The sequence below is a fragment of the Pistacia vera genome, unplaced genomic scaffold, assembly GCF_008641045.1.
Source record: "Pistacia vera cultivar Batoury unplaced genomic scaffold, PisVer_v2 Contig407, whole genome shotgun sequence".
NCBI classification, from domain to species: Eukaryota; Viridiplantae; Streptophyta; class Magnoliopsida; order Sapindales; family Anacardiaceae; genus Pistacia; species Pistacia vera.
Genome location: NW_022196232.1, coordinates 290120 through 310304, shown reverse-complemented (window position 1 = coordinate 310304; position 20185 = coordinate 290120). Strand labels below are relative to the sequence as shown.

General features: G+C 34.4%; 1 protein-coding gene across 1 annotated transcript; it reads right to left on the bottom strand.

Moving 5' to 3' along the window:
• Positions 1–2827: 2827 nt before the first annotated feature.
• LOC116142332 (D-lactate dehydrogenase [cytochrome], mitochondrial-like) lies at positions 2828–20163 on the bottom strand. The gene is made up of 19 exons (XM_031427761.1): positions 19848–20163; positions 19101–19203; positions 18889–18989; positions 17791–17839; positions 17338–17430; positions 16861–16975; positions 16518–16578; positions 16109–16145; positions 15975–16036; positions 14928–15024; positions 13658–13732; positions 13474–13582; positions 11929–12038; positions 11252–11325; positions 5451–5487; positions 5317–5378; positions 4399–4420; positions 3050–3124; positions 2828–2974 (listed from the first exon to the last, which is right to left on the bottom strand). Exons 1-19 carry the CDS (start codon positions 20108–20110, stop codon positions 2828–2830), a joined length of 1692 nt encoding a protein of 563 aa, XP_031283621.1. The 5' UTR covers positions 20111–20163.
• Positions 20164–20185: the final 22 nt, after the last annotated feature.

The following is a 20185-nucleotide window of genomic DNA, read 5'->3' as shown; positions in this document are numbered from 1 at the left end:
ATAGTTGTTACTGTTGGTAATATTTGAGGTAATCAGATTACCTCCATTTTTTTAGGTATTTTAAGATTACTTTAGTAATCTTATTTTTTGTTACAATTCTATCCCTTATTAATAAAAATTTTGGACAATAATGCCCTTGTTTTAAAATAAATTTACATTAATATACCATTTTAATTTTACCCTTATTTAATTAAGTTTTTGGACAATAATGTCTTTATATTTAAAACAAATTACAGACCACCACAGCCACCCAACCACCACTGCCGACAGCAGGCCAACCACCACAAACCACCGCCAGAAAGTCGTAAGAGTCTCTAAAAATGACCGAGATTCGCTGGGAGGCTCCAAGAGGCTTCAATATGGTCGTTTTTGGCCATGTTGATGGTCGAAAAAGACCATATCAGACTAGATCTGACCTTTAACAGTTTCAGCCATCAATATGGTCAGAAACAGCCATATCGAAGCCTCGTAGTCACGGTGAACTACTCACGGCAACTTTTGGAGACTTCCGATGGTGGTTTGCTGTGGTGGCAAGGAGTGGGGGTGGTTTTACATAAATTAAAGTTTTATATAAGCGGAGTGTTTTAGCTAAATCTGAAATATTGAGGATTAAAAGAAATTATTCAAAAGTTAATAATAAAAATAATATTATATTAATATTTTAAAAGAGGGTAATTTAGTAATTTAAATAACATACTCACCAATTTATTCCTCTAACCAAACATATTAATATAACATACCCACCAACTAACCAAACACATTTTCCTAAAGATTTACAGTAATCTTCAAGGTAATATAAGATTTCAATAATCCAATATTCCTAATAATCTAATATTTTCTGAACCAAACACACCCTTAAAACAAAGAGTGTAGCCGGATATGCTTAGCATGGTTTAGGTTGAATTTGGGAACGGGAAGTTTGATAAATATAAACACGTGCCAGAAACTTGACCTAACTAAACTCTAGCAGGAAACAAGGGTTTGGTAAAGCATACTACACTGTGGTGAAACCCCTTTTCGGTGAATATTAAAATAAAAATATCATTTTAGTCCTGAACATAATAACTATCGCGTGTGATTATTCTAGGAAAAATCAATTGAGTCCATGCAGAAATACATTACATTATCAAACTTATCTTTTGTAATTAAATATGGGAGATTTCAAAAAACTACCCCTAACCTTTTGTTAATATTTACTGGTGGTATTTATGCAAGAAACTGTCAAAATATACACCTAAAACCTAACACCGACAAATTAAGTTTAACAGTTCAAGGGTATTTTGGGCAATTAATTAAAAATAGTATACTCTAAAAGAAGACATAAAATACATACAGCAAAATGTGAATGTAAGAGCCATAAAACACAATTCAGATGGGAAAGAACTAGAATGCAAACAGTATTACAAAAATCAGATTCTTGTACCTTCCAAAGTTCCTTTAGCTTCAGGCTCTTCCGCGAAAACAAAATTGAGCCATTGTGCTCAGAAACAATCTTTGAAAATTAATGTTTGCTCGCTGGAATATGCCTCTAACAATTGTAAAAAGAACATATTAAAAGTTAGGATAAGATAAGAATGCACACAGCTAATAAAACAAATCTTATAGTACATTGATGCATTCATTCATACACGCAATATAGGGGAAAGAGAGGAGAAAAAAAAAGGTAATATCATGAGGAGAAAAGAGGATGACTTACACAAACCGTCGTAGCAAATATTTTAGATTTATATTGTAATAATTTTGACCCAAATTCATCAATTTTACCAGTTAAATCAGTAGAGTGAAAAAATTAAATCTTCAGCAACCAAACCTAAAATCCAAAGTCATGGTATCCAACATGTTCAAATCCTGCAAAAACCGTTCTGGGCATCCTTTCATAGACCATACAAATTTTTATATTGTCAATCATCTATTAAGATTAATTTCCAAAATGAAAAGAAGCTTCTTTGTGGATTATTGGACACCTCTCACCAATTTGCATATTGTGGTTTCCAAATTAAAGGGAAGCCTTCTTTGTTTGTTACTGGACAACTCTCATCCCAGAAGTGCACCTCCAATTGCTGCTTAGCTGTTTGACTGTGATTACATCACTTTTCCTTTTCCTTTTCCTTTTGCAATTTAATTAACAAGTACTCTAAATAGTCACTCCATGAACAAGATTCCCCAGGGCTCCATAATTGAAGAGCAACCTCAAACCCACACTTATTGGAATAATATGTTCAGATAAAATTCAAAAAATCAAACGCTATAGCAAAACTCCTTTCTTTTTGCTTGGCAAACTAATTACTGACCAAGTAGGATTGACCCACAAACCTCTACTCAACCACGCTCCTATTTGTGTACATATTCTGATAAACTATAGCTTAAAATATTAAGGAAAAACAAAGTGCATTTACACATGAAATTAGTAACTGTGGTACAGATTAACTTTTTTAATCCTTCATTTTCCCCCAATTTGCATTAATCCACCATCACATTAGCCTAGGTCATGCTACGAATCAGATGTTGATTCCAAAGACAAGCCAGATTCCATCTGGAAAAATGAAAAGAAGCATCTGCCAATTTTTCCAGCTGTGCATATCGTAAAATAACAGATCCATTAAGATCTAAAGAAGGAGAAATAAGGTTTATAAAATTGGATAACCGCCCAAATTCAGATTAGCAAGAAATTTTGTTGGTCTTAGATCATGAAATATCAAATTCCTTCTAATTGTCTTACAGGTTGATCTGTGTACATGTAAACATGACCTTGGTTTACAAAATCCCAATGAAAAGTCACAATGAATGGGCGCATGATAGAATGTTTCTAAAATGGCACAATAATTGATTAACAAAATGAATATAGTGAAAGAGGTATCTCATCACCAGTGCCTATAAGTTCAAACATCAGAGTCGGAAGTTCAGGCAAATTCTTCCCATTAGCAATGTTGACAGCTTTAACCTGAACCTCATCCAGCAGCTCCACCCTTGACACCTGTAGAGTTTGTAAAAAACAAAAAAACTGAAGAGGGATTGAATAAGTGAACAAAGCTTGTAGATAAGGCCCCACCTGTATACCAGTCAACATAGTAGCAATAGCAACATCTGCTGCATCCTTAATTGTAGGAAAGTTACACATTGCAACCTACAACATCATCAAATTCAGTCAACAAAATTCATGTACATTCTAACTCTCCATTAAAATGGATAGCAAGAGAGTCGAGTAATCCATAAGGGAAAACTTCTCAAAATTCAAGGTCAGCAAACTCATGTTTAAGTGCAAAAAGAAACACTTATCACTTTATTGCAGCCTAAAGCTGTCTTTTTCCCCCTCTGTTTTTTCTAAGGGATTTGTTCTCTAAGGGATTTGCTGTTTACAATTCTTAGCACACTCCAAGGGTAAAGTGTTGCTTTGATTCATGAGGCAATCAAATCAGCCGAGATATGTCTGCTCATCTAGCAACAAATTAGATTTATAGAAGCATGAGGCAGGACCACAAGTTATGACAATAAGAAAATGCAATCAAAAACCTAATCTGTCTATCTAGATCTCCAGATGCTTTCATCCACAAGACTTGTTACAAATTTTCCCAAATCTTAAGTAAAGGCAACCATTCCAATTAAAAATAGTTGGAACTTGTTAACTTTCAATTTTTAAATGATAATCGAGAAAGAATAGAGAGAAAAAACAATGAAAATAAACGGCCTGCGATAAACATAATTGAAGGGCTTATGTTTTACATTGCATAAAAGCTAAATGCAAATATTATGTTTTGAGTTAGATATACTCAATAACAAAACTATAAATGCCAAATTCATTACTTCTATGAGGCATTTAATGGCACAAATTGCAGGAAATCAAAGAAACTTCCTTATTGAAGTTATATATTTTAAAGTTTCTTGTTATTACATGATTCCAGTTATCATGAGATGCAAACATTATTCTTCAATATTGAGGTGGTTCCAATTATCTGGGTACAACTTCTAACTTTTCACTGCATATGTTTTCCCATGTTCTATGTAATCTGATTATTGTTGTTATTGATGAGAAGAGTATGGATTTTAAGCACAAGCAAGCTCTATGCTTTCCTTTCAGAAAATTTATATAGCAAGCATCAGAAGAGCGTAGAAGATATGTTCTGACGTAAATTTAAAAATAATATATAACTAATCATGACAGTGCTACTAACAGCATGTACACAACATAATATCATTTCAATCTCAGTAAAATCCCATCTTGTCTAGAGAAAAATACTAGTTAGAAATTTGAATTGAACTAAAACAGAATTGCTTTCCAACAGAGAAAGGTCAAGTTACCACTGAATGTGAGGAATTTCTGAAGCCGTAGAGTAACTTCTGTTATTACACAGGGTTCCCTCACTTCCAATTATGAGACGGGTCAAATCATACCTAATATACGCAAGTCTTATAAGGTTCACAGCTGAACAAAAATAGGAAAGAGGAAAGGAAAAAGAAAAACGAATCTTCTAAGCACCATGAAACTAAAAAAATAAGATTTGTGACTCAAACTTATTGCTGATTGAGTAGATATTCCATGCATGGAAATGCAAATTGTGGACAGACTAAAGGATGGGAATCATGGCCAAGAAATCCTCTTTAAAACAAATATATCAGGAATTAAAATTTCAAAGGCCTAACTGACAAGGCGAAATTGAAAATAGAGAAAAACTAACATTGTTAAGAAACATTACAAAATTAAACCAAACACATTCAGTGATTACATGCATTGTAATACAAGTTGCAATGGCTCTAACTTAAGTAGAAATGCATTTCTCCCTTTACTTGCATTTCACTTGATAATTAAAGAAAATTTCTTGATTCCTCACAAATGTAAGAGGACCATAACAAACAAATACAATCAGAAGGCAAACTCAAGGAAGTCACAATGACCTTATGCGCATCATATATTTCAAAAACCCTTATAATTTCAAGCATTGAAGAAAAGACCATCATAGAGAATGTGCCCCTCTCAGCTATATTAGCTTACATAGCCTAGTTAAAAAAACATATATAAGACTCATAGACATAAATGCGAGTTAACACACTCGATTTACAACACAATCATAATTAAGAATTGTAGTGGATTAATGGATTTATGTATCAGGAGTAAAGGCAGGTAATGATAGCAAAACAATGGATGATCAATTGATATGTTAAACGGTCATTCAAGAAAGCTCAACCAATTATATCTGTCTAATGGTTGTTCCGTAATTTCAAGAAATAATGGTTGGAATCTCTTTGTTCTACTTTGTCTATTCCTTATTAATTAAAAATAATAATAATAATAACTAGATTGATGTAGATAAGTGAACAAACCCTGCAGCACTCTTTCGTGCACGAGAAGCTGTCTTGACAATATCTCCATTGGCAAGAACTACCTGAGGTGTACACATTATTAGAGATATATCACTTTATGGCTAAATAATACATGAGAAGGGAAACTGACAAACCCTGAGATTGATGACATTATCACGCATTGTTCCATACCTACATGCTAAAAGCAAAATCATTAAATCAAAAGGCAAACTGAACCTCAAAATAGACTCCAGAACTAGTTGTTGCTAAAGCATTTTGCTCTAGAGTTGAACTTCATAAAGACAAACCCTTGAATATATTCAAACTCTAGAAAATAAAGATATTCCTAATATTAAAACGCAAAACTTACACAGAGGTGCGAAAAGGTCTTTGGTTTTACTTACTATTTCTCGCCAAAATTTGAGATAAGTATTCCATTACTGGTCAAGTAACATTAATTTGTTACTACTATCTCTTTTTACTAGGAACGCAATCTCACATGTAAATACCCTTAGCAATCAATAAAAAGTCGAGCTAATGAAACAGTGCAACACCTGACTGCTAAAGAAACAGAGCAACGTGGTAGCACACATCCCCCAATGGTTGCACCAGGCCCTGATATCAAGATAATTTATGAATATGTTCACCTCAATTGCCAAAGTGACAACAGAAAAAAAAAAAAGACAGAGGTAGAGAGAGAGGCAGCTCTTGAAGCAGGAGACAAACTCAAGCAAAAACTGGCAACTCACACTACACTGTCCAGGGCATACACATTTGAAAAATTCTGACTTCATATAGAGTTTGAAATAATTTTAGCTGTGTCCCAAAATATCAATCAGGGCAGAGAATGATTGACCATTAATAACATTAAGAAGAGAACCATAGTAACCTGACCAGGATCAAGGGGAAAGAATAGACCATATGGCTCCAAGTATTCATTGAGCTCCATCCACCCGATCCCGGGCTCAACAACCACGTCCATGTCCTCAATAGTAATGCTTTAACACTCTAAAATATGACATAATCAGCATTAGCAATATAAAATATAAAAGCAGAAAAAAACTCCAGAATACATGTATGCATTTGACAATTCATAAGATATGCAACTGAAAGATCTCTGCCCCCAGAATAATTGCATTCACCAACAGGCTTAGAGATTTAAGTTAAGAGGTGACTTGTATAAGTTGCAGCAGAAGAGACATGCTCAAAAAAGACATTGACAGCTTCCACTTAGGCTGTGGGTCCTTTATGGTATTAAAGATATGAATCTTGCGTAGTCTTGAGAAGACAATATTCAGGAATCAGAATGTTTCAAGTAGATGCATCAAGTTATCCAGGCAGATATAAAAGAGATTTACATACTTTCACATAGACATGTCAATGCAAACACCACCAAGAGGAGATAAGGTGTGACCCTCAATTGAAGTTGCTCCACCATATGGTACAATAGGGATCTGAATAACATAAAGACAACCCAAGTCAGTACTTGCCAAAAGAGCAAGATATTTCATACCATAATCAAGAACAAAAGAGATACAAATAAAAACAAAATACATAGGTAATGAGGATTAAAAGTTTAGATATAGCTAGAGAACTGAGGGTCAAATCTTCAGATTTAGTTAGAGAAATCTATGTATTATATACATCATAGATCTACAAGCATCAAATATAAAATGTTAATACTGAGCACTACCAATTAGAAGCGGATGCTAATTTTTTTAAGGAATAATGTTAGATCCAAATAAAAGAAGAAAGGAATGGCATCTTTCACTAAAATGCGAAAAGGAAGAGCTATACTCTATGTTTGTCACAGCATTTTACAATTTGGAAACTTCCTTTCAGACCTGCATAAAGAAATTATAAATCAAAATATTTTGCGAAAAAATTATGAAATATGAAGAGAACTTCCAAAATAGACTGCATGCAACTTGGAGAACTCTCTTTTAAAACCCTGTTATGGCTCTCTTGCAAGCACATGATATTAGTAATCATATCCAATGATCTACAATAATTGCTATGTACAAATCTATATTCAGAATTGCACAAGGATGTTTAAATCTCCAACAAGCTTTCACAACAACCACGATAGTTTCAAAACACAAGCAATTTAGTCCAGGACAAAAAGGAATTACAATAGTGATAAGCATAGCAAACCAAGAAAATGATCGGTGCATGATAAAAACTTTCTCTTTTTAAATACCAGAAATTCCTAAAGGTACATGTGCCTGAGTTCATTTGAGGACCACTCCAAAAGCCTACAACCTTGTACCCAATAACCTTTTGGAATATGAATACCCAAGTAAATGGCTGTAAGGGAAGCTGAAATCCCTAAACTATTCATCGGAACAAAAGGTCTTAACACTCAACCAACACTTGGGGTTGAATGTTATATGATATACTCGTACACAAAAGAACAGACACCAGTTGTTGATGCTACCTTTTTGAATTTGATTTTCATAAACCTGCACATTATTTCTTTGAAATTTAACAAAAAAAACATTTCACCTCAGTGTGTTTCCAAATAATATCAAATTTCAATGTTACATTCGCAAGATTTTAAGCAAATTAAATTTAATTAATAAAAAATAAATAAATTTCCGTTAACTTCTATTCAAAAATACATGAGAAAGATTATATCTATGACATATGAAAACCAGAGTAGTTAACCCCCAACTGTTTCCAAAATTAGGCATCTATAAAATCCTACATGATTCTTAAACCCCCATGGAATAAGGAAAATATTTTCAATTTGCAAAATGTTCAACGTATCCCTTACTTGCACCTCTTAAATGGAAAAATCAAATACAGAGTTAAACCAAGAAATGCACCAAGCACTCAAAAAGAACACAAGGCAAGAATGAAGAAGCAATCTCACCTTGGGAAAACAACGATATCAGGAATATTAACAGCTTTGTGAAAGCTGTTTGTGGTTTTCCATGGAAGTACCTCTCATAATCCAATGTAACATTATCCTATACAAATTAAATAAATAAACTAATTGATACTTTTATCACCAGAGTAAGCAAAAAGGACATCATTTCCATACAATTCACAAAAAATTCTTTAATAACAAATAATACTTGACAAATGGCCTTGAGGTCATCAATAAACTCCTGGGAAACTTCCTTGTGAGATCCCTCACTTCATATTCTGTGCTTCCTTTCCCACCAATGCTTACACCCCTAAAAAACATAATCAAGAAAAGAAACCACAGTCATAATCAACACAATAACTACCATTTTCACTTTGCAACATAATACGTCACATTAATACCCTTAACCGATGACCATAACATAAAACAAATGTTGCTCTTACGGTACTGGACCAGTAACGTTGCAGGACCGTTCTAGTTACCTTAAACCATTTTTCAAGTACCAAATGAATTACCAAAACTGCCAATACTAAAACAATTAAAACATTTTATATTCTACAGAAATCTGTTGCCGGTCCAGCACCATTACAGTACCAAGGTTGTTCTAGTTACTTGAACGATTCTTAAATTCCCAGCAGTGCGGATACTAAACACATAAAAACATTTATATTTCCAGAAAACCGGTTGCTGTCCAGTAACGTTACTGGAGCGATACTCTACATTATATACCTACGGAAATCGGTTATTTGTAGTAACGTTAATGGAGGATACACTGGATTTATTTATAATTTACGGTTATCGGTATCGGTCCAGTACGGTTACTGGAAGGATACACTAGATTTATATTCTACGGAAACAGTTATGGTCCAGCAACGTCACTGGAGCGATACTCGAAAAAGATAATTAAAAAAAAAAATGAAGAGAGAGAAAGAGAGACCGATAATCGTAATGGACGAATCGCAGAGAGAAGAGACGAAGATTGCGATTGAATATCCGAAACAGAGACGGCCAAAAGAATCAAAGAGCTCGAGAACAATAGAAACGGCTGCTTAGTTCTGAGCTCTCCGCCGCTGCTTGTGTTACCGGTGTTGGATGTGAGAAGAGTTCGGACGTTTCTGGAAGCGCGAAGATTGGAGAAAATGAAGTACGAGAAGACGAGCTGCGGCTTTAAGTCAAAGAAAAGGGAATTATATATGAAAAGCATTTTCAGTAAAAATTCGCAATTCAGCTTGAAAAAGTCGAGTTGATTAAGGCATGATATGTCCACATGCTTATTTAAGTAGAAATACTTTTATAAGCCAAATCAATCATTGCTAGCGTATTCTGTTCACAATAGAGAACTCCATTTCATAATTTATTTATGCTCAACCACTATACAAATAGGCTTTGATTTTCAATTTTGTGTAGACTATAGATTATTGATTATGAGTGTTGACGCTCGTTTTTTAGTGAATACGAACTAGTGATGTGGACCCAACTGTCAGGGCGTCCAAATTCAAGTTTGAAGAGTAAATCTTACAATGGCAATGGCTACGGCTACTCAGTTGAGGGCGATGCATCTTTGGTTCAATCAATGTCCAAGTTTAAGTCCATAGTTAAAAGTCTAAGTCCAATGATCAACCAAGCTACGGTAAATTTGATGAGTAGTCTTCTTTGCCTTCTACAAAATAACCATAGTCAAGGAGAGTCGACTAGGGGTTTCGTCAGCGTAGAGCCGACGACAACACTCAATTAGAATCTAGTTTATCAGAAAATCTAGAGTGAGATGCTCCCAAAAATATTTAATTATAGAAAATAAAAAGTAAATGAATAGTAAAACTGAGAGTATCATGGCTCAAATATTGGGATACAAGTTATAAAGGTGGAGGGTTAATGGTCTCTAAGGTGATAATTCTTGAGGTAGAACCATATAATGTTGACTTATTGGCGTATGACCGTTGTGAAATCAAACTTCAAAGCTATTGTACACTCATGAGGACAGCTAGCCATTGGCAACGAGGTATTTGGTTAATGAGCTCCTTTGGTGTTGAGAAGAGCTAGCCATGGGAAATCAACTTTTTTTAAGACGATGCCTAGTTCATTCATGAGATTTTGGTCTTGGGAACACAACAACATTCCCTCCAACTAAAATTGAAATCGTTAAAGTTGAAATCATCGAAATGAGATGGTTAAAATCTCATCATCCACGAATTCAAAGCTCAAGAACTCATCACTCATGACTAGCTCTCCTCATCGCACAAAGAATTCATCGCCCATGGCTAGCTCTCCTCATCAACCAAAGGCACTACAAGACTAAACAAGTATACAATAGTTATAAAGTTTGATTTCATAGCGGTTGTATGCCAAAAAGTTAACAACACGTGATTCAACCTCAAGGATTGTCATTTTGGAGACCACTAACCCTCCCCCTCTACATATAGTGCCTTAATATTTAAGCCATGGAACTCTCAATTTCACAATTTAATTACTCTTTCTCTCACTAAACTTAATTATTTTTTAAAGCATCTCACTCTATATTTTAAGGTATACCAAATTCTAACTTGAACGTCAAAGGGCCGCTAACGTGGAAACCCCTCATCGACTCCCTCTAATTGTGGCTTGGTTTGCAGAAGACAAAGAAGACCACTAATCAGACTTAATTAGCTTGCGCGATCATTGGACTTCGACTTTATACTAGAAACCTAAACTTAGACGCTAATCAGACCAATCACACATCACCTTCCATTGATCGACCGAGCACTTGTAGTCATCACCAAGGTAAGATTATGCGTTAAAGTCAGATTCAGATGCCCCGATACCCGAGTCCACATTATTAGTTAACATTCAACCAAAAAAAAGCGTCAACAATGAGGATTGGCTTTCTCCCCAATTATCTATTTCTTTCCTCAATTTCTCAAGCCCTTTCTTTTTCCTTACTTCATTCTATTTCCTTATCTATCTTATTCTATTTCCTTCTTTTTCCCTACCTCGTTCTATTTCCTCACCTGTCTTATTTTATTTTCCACCAGTCCTACATCATTTTATGGAAATTTTTCTAATCTATTTAAACCAAGTAGTTTCAAATTTATGAACAAGTTCACTAACAGTTGACTCACTGAAATCATTGCCTCAAAATTAGGTTCCATTGCAAAGCATGCCCACAGTGCTTCCTTCCTTATCTGTATGAAAGCCAAAGAACTTTACAGAATGCAGAGAGAATTACAAATCAAAAAACTTGTGCATACTGAAAACCATCTAAAAGATAAATAAAAGTTTCACCAGGGAATTAAGAGCGCAAAACAAGACCCATATTGTTATATCTTAACATGAGAAAGGCCAAAAACATCTCTTTTTTGCTCTCTCACTCTCCCACTCCCCATTTGACATGTGTACAAGAAGACAAATAAAATGAAAAAGAGAGTAATCATTTGTTTATTATCTTATGTCTTTTCTGCACATATCACAATGAGAGTGAGTGAGAAAGAGAGTGTTCATTAACACTCCTCATCTTAACATATCTAGTTCTACTTTATTTATGGGAGCTTATGAACAGGTAAAACCACTGTACAATATTACTGAACTGAAAAGGTTTGGAAATATTAATTTCAAAATTATACATTATAGCCTAGAATAAGATCAAAATAAAAAGGTGACAGCCCCGAAGAAGGAAAAGAAGACATAAAATACATACAGCAAAATGTGAATGTAAGAGCCATAAACCCACAATTCAGATGGGAAAGAACTAGAATGCAAACAGTATTACAAAAATCAGATTCTTGTACCTTCCAAAGTTCCTTCTTAGCTTCAGGCTCTTCCGCGAAAACAAAATCTGAGCCATTGTGCTCAGAAACAATCTTCTGAACAATTAATGTTTGCTCGCGTGAATATGCCTCTTAACAATTGTAAAAAGAACATATTAAAAGTTAGGATAAGATAAGAATGCACACAGCTAATAAAACAACTCTTTATAGTACATTGATGCATTCATTCATACACAGCAAATATAGGGGAAAGAGAGGAGAAAAAAAAAGGTAATATCATGAGGAGAAAAGAGGATGACTTACACAAACCGTCAGTAGCAAATATTTTAGATTTTATATTTGTAATAATTTTGACCCAAATTTCATCAATTTTTACCGGTATAAATCAGTAGAGTGAAAAAATTAAATCTTCAGCAACCAAACCTAAAATCCAAAGTCATGGTATCCAACATGTTCAAATCCTGCAAAAACCTGTTCTGGGCATCCTTTCATAGACCATACAAATTTTTATATTGTCAATCATCTATTAAGATTAATTTCCAAAATGAAAAGAAGCCTTCTTTGTGGATTATTGGACACCTCTCACCAATTTGCATATTGTGGTTTCCAAATTAAAGGGAAGCCTTCTTTGTTTGTTACTGGACACCTCTCATCCCAGAAGTGCACCTCCAATTGCTGCTTAGCTGTTTGACTGTGATTACATCACTATTTTTCCTTTTCCTTTTCCTTTTGCAATTTAATTATACAAGTACTCTAAATAGTCACTCCATGAACAAGATTCCCCAGGGCTCCATTAATTGAAGAGCACACCTCACACCCACACTTATTGGAATAATATGTTCAGATAAAATTCAAAAAATCAAACGCTATAGCACAACTTCCTTTCTTTTTGCTTGGCAAACATAATTACTGACCCAAGTAGGATTGACCCACAACCTCGTACTCAACCACGCTCCTATTTGTGTACATATTCTGATAACTATAGCTTAAACATATTAAAGTGAAAAACAAAGTGCATTTACACATGAAATTAGTAACTGTGGTACAGATTAACTTTTTTTAATCGCTTCATTTTTCCCCCAATTTTGCATTAATCCACCATCACATTAGCCTAGGTCATGCTACGAATCAGATGTTGATTCCAAAGACAAGCCAGATTCCATCTGGAAAAATGAAAAGAAGATCTGCATATATTACTATGATATCCTATACTTAATCAAATTATATACGAATTGAGGCCTACCAATCTCATTTTTCCAGCTGTGCATATCGTAAATATAACAGATCCATTAAGATCTAAAGAAGGAAGAAAATAAGGTTTATAAAATTGGATAACCGCCCAAATTCAGATTAGCAAGAAATTTTTGTCTGGTCTCAGATCATGAAATATCAAATTCCTTCTAATTGTCTTAGCAGGTTGATCTGTGTACATGTAAACATGACCTTGGTTTACAAAATCCCAATGAAAAGTTACAATGAATGGGCTGCATGATAGAATGTTTCTAAAATTGGCACAATTAAATTGATTAACAAAATGAATATAGTGAAAGAGGTATCTCATCTCACCAGTGCCTATAAGTTCAAACATCAGAGTCGGAAGTTCAGGCAAATTCTTCCCATTAGCAATGTTGACAGCTTTAACCTGAACCTCATCCAGCAGCTCCACCCTTGACACCTGTAGAGTTTGTAAAAACTAAAAAAACTGAAGAGGGATTGAATAAGTGAACAAAGCTTGTAGATAAGGCCCCACCTGTATACCAGTCAACATAGTAGCAATAGCAACATCTGCTGCATCCTTAATTGTAGGAAAGTTACACATTGCAACCTACAACATCATCAAATTCAGTCAACAAAATTCATTGTACATTCTAACTACTCCATTAAAATGGATAGCAAGAGAATCGAGTACTCCATAAGGGAAAACTTCTCAAAATTTCAAGGTCAGCAAACTCATGTTTAAGTGCAAAAAGAAACACTTATCACTTTATTGGCAGCCTAAAGCTGTCTTTTTCCCCCCTCCGTTTTTTCTAAGGGATTTGTTTTCTCTAAGGGATTTGCTTGTTTACAATTCTTAGCACACTCCAAGGGGTAAAGTGTTTGCTTTGATTCATGAGGCAATCAAATCAGCCGAGATATGTCTGCTCATCTAGCAACAAATTAGATTTATAGAAGCATGAGGCAGGACCCACAAGTTATGACAATAAGAAAATGCAAATCACAAACCTAATCTGTCTATCTAGATCTCCAGATGCTTTCATCCACAAGACTTGGTTACAAATTTTCCCAAATCTTAAGTAAAGGCAACCATTCCAATTTAAAAATAGTTGGAACTTGTTAACTTTCAATTTTTTAAATGATAATCGAGAAAGAATAGAGAGAAAAAACAATGAAATAAACGGCCTGCGATAAACATAATTTGAAGGGCTTATGTTTTCCATTGCATAAAAGCTAAATGCAAATATTATGTTTTGAGTTAGATATACTCAATAACAAAACTATAAATGCCAAATTCATTACTTCTATGAGGCATTTAATGGCACAAATTGCAGGAAATCAAAAAACTTCCTTATTGAAGTTATATAGTTTTAAAGTTTTCTTGTATATTACATGATTCCAGTTATCATGAGATGCAACATTATTCTTCAATATTGAGGTGGTTCCAATTATCTTGGGTACAACTTCTAACTTTTCACTGCATATGTTTTTCCCATGTTCTATGTAATCTGATTATTTGTTTATTTGATGAGAAGAGTATGGATTTTAAGCACAAGCAAGCTCTATGCTTTCCTTTCAGAACAATTTTATATAGCAAGCATCAGAAGAGCGTAGAAGATATGTTCTGACCGTAAATTTAAAAATAAATATATAACTAATCATGACAGTGCTACTAACAGCATGTACACAACATAATTATCATTTCAATCTCAGTAAAATCCCATCTTGTCTAGAGAAAAATACTAGTTAGAAATTTGAATTGAACTAAAACAGAATTGCTTTCCAACAGAGAAAGGTCAAGTTACCACTGAATGCTGAGGAATTTTCTGAAGCCGTAGAGTAACTTCTGTTATTACACCCAGGGTTCCCTCACTTCCAATTATGAGACGGGTCAAATCATACCTAATATAAGCAAGTCTTATAAGGTTCACAGCTGAACAAAAATAGGAAAGAGGAAAGGAAAAAGAAAAACGAATCTTCTAAGCACCATGAAACTAAAAATATAAGATTTGTGACTCAAACTTATTGCTGATTGAGTAGATATTCCATGCATGGAAATGCAAATTGTGGACAGACTAAAGGATGGGAATCATGGACCAAGAAATCCTTCTTAAAACAAATATATCAGGAATTAAAATTTCAAAGGCCTAGACTGACAAGGCAAAATTGAAAATAGAGAAAAACTAACATTGTTTAAGAAACATTACAAAATTAAACCAAACACATTCAGTGATATACATGCATTGCTAATACAAGTTGCAATGGCTCTAACTTAAGTAGAAATGCATTTCTCCCTTTTACTTGCATTTCACTTGATAATTAAAGAAAATTTCTTGATTCCTCACAAATGTAAGAGGACCATAACAAACAAATACAATCAGAAGGCAAACTCAAGGAAGTCACAATGACCTTATGCGCATATATTTTCAAAAAGCATATATTTTCAAAAACCCTTATAATTTCAAGCATTGAAGAAAAGACCATCATAGAGAATGTGCCCCTCTCAGCTATATTAGCTTTACATAGCCTAGTTAAAAAAACATATATAAGACTCATAACATAAATGCGAGTTAACACACTCGATTTACAACACAATCATAATTAAGAATTGTAGTGGATTACTGGATTTATGTATCAGGAGTAAAGGCAGTTAATGATAGCAAAACAATGGATGATCAATTGATATGTTAAACTGTCATTCAAGAAAGCTCAACCAATTATATCTGTCTAATGGTTGTTTCCGTAATTTCAAGAAATAATGGTTGGAATCTCTTTGTTCTACTTTGTCTATTCCTTATTAATTAAAAAATAATAATAATAATAACTAGATTGATGTAGATAAGTGAACAAACCCTGCAGCACTCTTTCGTGCACGAGAAGCTGTCTTGACAATATCTCCATTGGCAAGAACTACCTGAGGTGTACACATTATTAGAGATATATCACTTTATGGCTAAATAATACATGAGAAGGGAAACTGACAAACCCTGAGATTGATGACATTATCACGCATTGTTCCATACCTACATGCTAAAAGCAAAATCATTAAATCAAAAGGCAAACTGAACCATCAAAATAGACTCCAGAACTAGTTTGTTGCTAAAGCATTTTGCATCTAGAGTTGAACTTCACCTAAAGACAAACCCTTGAATATATTCAAACTCTAGAAAATAAAGATATTCCTAATATTAAAACGCAAAAACTTACACAGAGGTGCGAAAAGGTCTTTGGTTTTACTTACTATTTCTCGCCAAAATTTGAGATAAGTATTCCATTACTGGTCAAGTAACATATAATTTTGTACTACTATCTCTTTTTACTAGGAACAGCAATCTCACATGTAAATACCCTTAGCAATCAATAAAATGTCAGAGCTAATGAAACAGTGCAACTACCTGACTGCTAAAGAACCAGAGCAACGTGTAGCACACATCCCCCCAATGGTTGCACCAGGCCCTGTATATCAAGATAATTTATGAATATGTTCACCTCAATTGCCAAAGTGACAACAGAAAAAACAAAAGACAGAGGTAGAGAGAGAGGCAGCTCTTGGGAAGCAGGAGACAAACTCAAGCAAAAACTTGGCAACTCACACTACACTGTCCAGGGCATACACATTTGAAAAATTCTGACTTCATATAGAGTTTGAAATAATTTTAGCTGTGTCCCAAAATATCAATCAGGGCAGAGAATGATTGACCATTAATAACATTAAGAAGAGAACCATAGTAACCTGACCAGGATCAAGGGGAAAGAATAGACCATATGGCTCCAAGTATTCATTGAGCTCCATCCACCCGATCCCGGGCTCAACAACCACGTCCATGTCCTCAATATGTAATGCTTTAACACTCTAAAATATGAACATAATCCAGCATAAGCCAATATAAAATATAAAAGCAGAAAAAAACTCCAGAATACATGTATGCATTTGACACATTCATAAGATATGCAACTGAAAGATCTCTGCCCCCAGAATAATTGCATTCACCAACAGGCTTAGAGATTTAAGTTAAGAGGTGACTTGTATAAGTTGCAGCAGAAGAGACATGCTCAAAAAAGACATTGACAGCTTCCACTTAGGCTGTGGGTCCTTTATGGTATTAAAGATATGAATCTTGCGTAGTTCTTGAGAAGACAATATTCAGGAATCAGAATGTTTCAAGTAGATGCATCAAGTTCATCCCAGGCAGATATAAAAGAGATTATACATACTTTCATCATAGACATGTCAATGCAAACACCACCAAGAGGAGATAAGGTGTGACCCTCAATTGAAGTTGCTCCACCATATGGTACAATAGGGATCTGATTATAACATAAAGACAACCCAAGTCAGTACTTGCTCCAAAAGAGCAAGATATTTCGTCATACCATAATCAAGAACAAAAGAGATACAAATAAAAACAAAATACATAGGTAAATGAGGATTAAAATGTTTAGATATAGCTAGAGAACTGAGGGTCAAATCTTCAGATTTAGTTAGAGAAATCTATGTCATTATATCATATCATATGATCTACAAGCATCAAATATAAAATGTTAATACTGAGCACTATCCAATTAGAAGCGGATGCTAAATTTTTTTAAGGAATAATGTTTAGATCCAAATAAAAGAAGAAAAGGAATGGCATCTTTCACTAAAATGCGAAAAGGAAGAGCTCATACTCTATGTTTGTCACAGCATTTTACAATTTTGGAAACTTCCTCTTCAGACCTGCATAAAGAAATTATAAATCAAAATATTTTGCGAAAAAATTATGAAATATGAAGAGAACTTCCAAAATAGACTGCATGCAACTTGGAGAACTCTCTTTTAAAACCCTGTTATGGCTCTCTTGCAAGCACATGATATTAGTAATCATATCCAATGATCTACAATAATTGCTATGTACAAATCTATATTCAGAATTTGCACATAGGATGTTTAAATCTCCAACAAGCTTTCACAACAACCACGATAGTTTCAAAACACAAAGCAATTTAGTCCAGGACAAAAAGGAATTACAATAGTGATAAGCATAGCAAACCAAGAAAATGATCGGTGCATGATAAAAACTTTCTCTTTTTAAATACCTAGAAATTCCTAAAGGTACATGTGCCTGAGTTCCAATTTGAGGACCACTCCAAAAGCCTACAACCTTGTACCCAATAACCTTTTGGAATATGATATCCCAAGTAAATGGCTGTAAGGGAAGCTGAAATCCCTAAACTATTCATCGGAACAAAAGGTCTTAACCACTCAACCAACACTTGGGGTTGAATGTTATATGATATACTCGTACACAAAAGAACAGACACCAGTTGTTGATGCTACCTTATTTGAATTTGATTTTCTCATAAACATGCACATTATTTCTTTGAAATTTAACATAAACAAAACATTTCACCTCAGTGTGTTTCCAAATAATATCAAATTTCAATGAGTTACTTCGCAAGATTTTAAGCAAATTAAATTTATAATTAATTAAAAAATAAATAAATTTCAGTTAACTTCTATTCAAAATACATGAGAAAGATTTATTCTAGACAGTATGAAAACCAGAGTAGTTAACCCCCAACTGTTTCAAAAATTAGGCATCTATAAAATCCTACTGATTCTTAAACCCCATGGAATAAGGAAACATATTTTCAATTTGCAAAATGTTCAACGTATCCCTTACTTGCACCTCTTAAATGGAAAAATCAAATACAGTATTAAACCAAGATAAATGCACCAAGCACTCAAAAAAGAACACAAGGCCAAGAATGAAGAAGCAATCTCACCTTGGGAAAACAACGATATCAGGAATATTAACAGCTTTGTGAAAGCTGTTTTGTGGTTTTCCATGGAAGTACCTCTCATCATAATCCAATGTAACATTATCCTATACAAATTAAATAAATAAACTAATTGATACTTTTATCACCAGACGTAAGCAAAAAGGACATCATTTCCATACAATTCACAAAAAATTCTTTAATAACAAAAATAATACTTGACAAATGGCCTTGAGTTCATCAATAAACTCCTGGGAAACTTCCTTGTGAGATCCCTTCACTTCATATTCTGTGCTTCCTTTCCCACCAATGCTTACACCCCTAAAAAACATAATCAAGAAAAGAAACCACAGTCATAATCAACACAATAACTACCATTTTCACTTTGCAACATAATACGTCACATTAATACCCTTAACCGATGACCATAACATAAAACAAATGTTGCTCCTTACGGTACTGGACCAGTAACGTTGCAGGACTGTTCTAGTTACCTTAAACCATTTTTCAAGTACCAAATGAATTACCAAAACTGCCAATACTAAAACAATTAAAACATTTTATATTCTACAGAAATCTGTTGCCGGTCCAGCACCATTACAGTACCAAGGTTGTTCTAGTTACTTGAACGATTCTTAAATTCCCAGCAGTGCGGATACTAAAACACTAAAAACATTTCATATTTCCAGAAAACCGGTTGCTGGTCCAGTAACGTTACTGGAGCGATACTCTACATTATATACTCTACGGAAATCGGTTATTTGTCCAGTAACGTTAATGGAAGGATACACTGGATTTATTTCATAATTCTACGGTTATCGGTTATCGGTCCAGTACGGTTACTGGAAGGATACACTAGATTTTATATTCTACGGAAATCAGTTATTGGTCCAGCAACGTCACTGGAGCGATACTCGAAAAAGATAATTAAAAAAAAAACAAATTGAAGAGAGAGAAAGAGAGACCGATAATCGTAAGTGGACGAATCGCAGAGAGAAGGAGACGAAGATTGCGATTGAATATCCGAAACAGAGACGGCCAAAGGAATCAAAGAGCTCGAGAACAATAGAAACGGCTGCTTAGTTCTTGAGCTGCCTCCGCCGCTGCTCGTGTTACCGGTGTTGGATGTGAGAAGAGTTCGGACGTTTCTGGAAGCGCGAAGATTGGAGAAACTGGAGTACGATGAAGACGAGCTGCGCAAGCGAGAGAACCAGACAGAGAACCCCATGGCGCTTGGATTTGATTATTTCGGGAGTCTGCGGGTAAAGAAAAACAATAGTTAAAGGAACGGGTAATTTTGTTA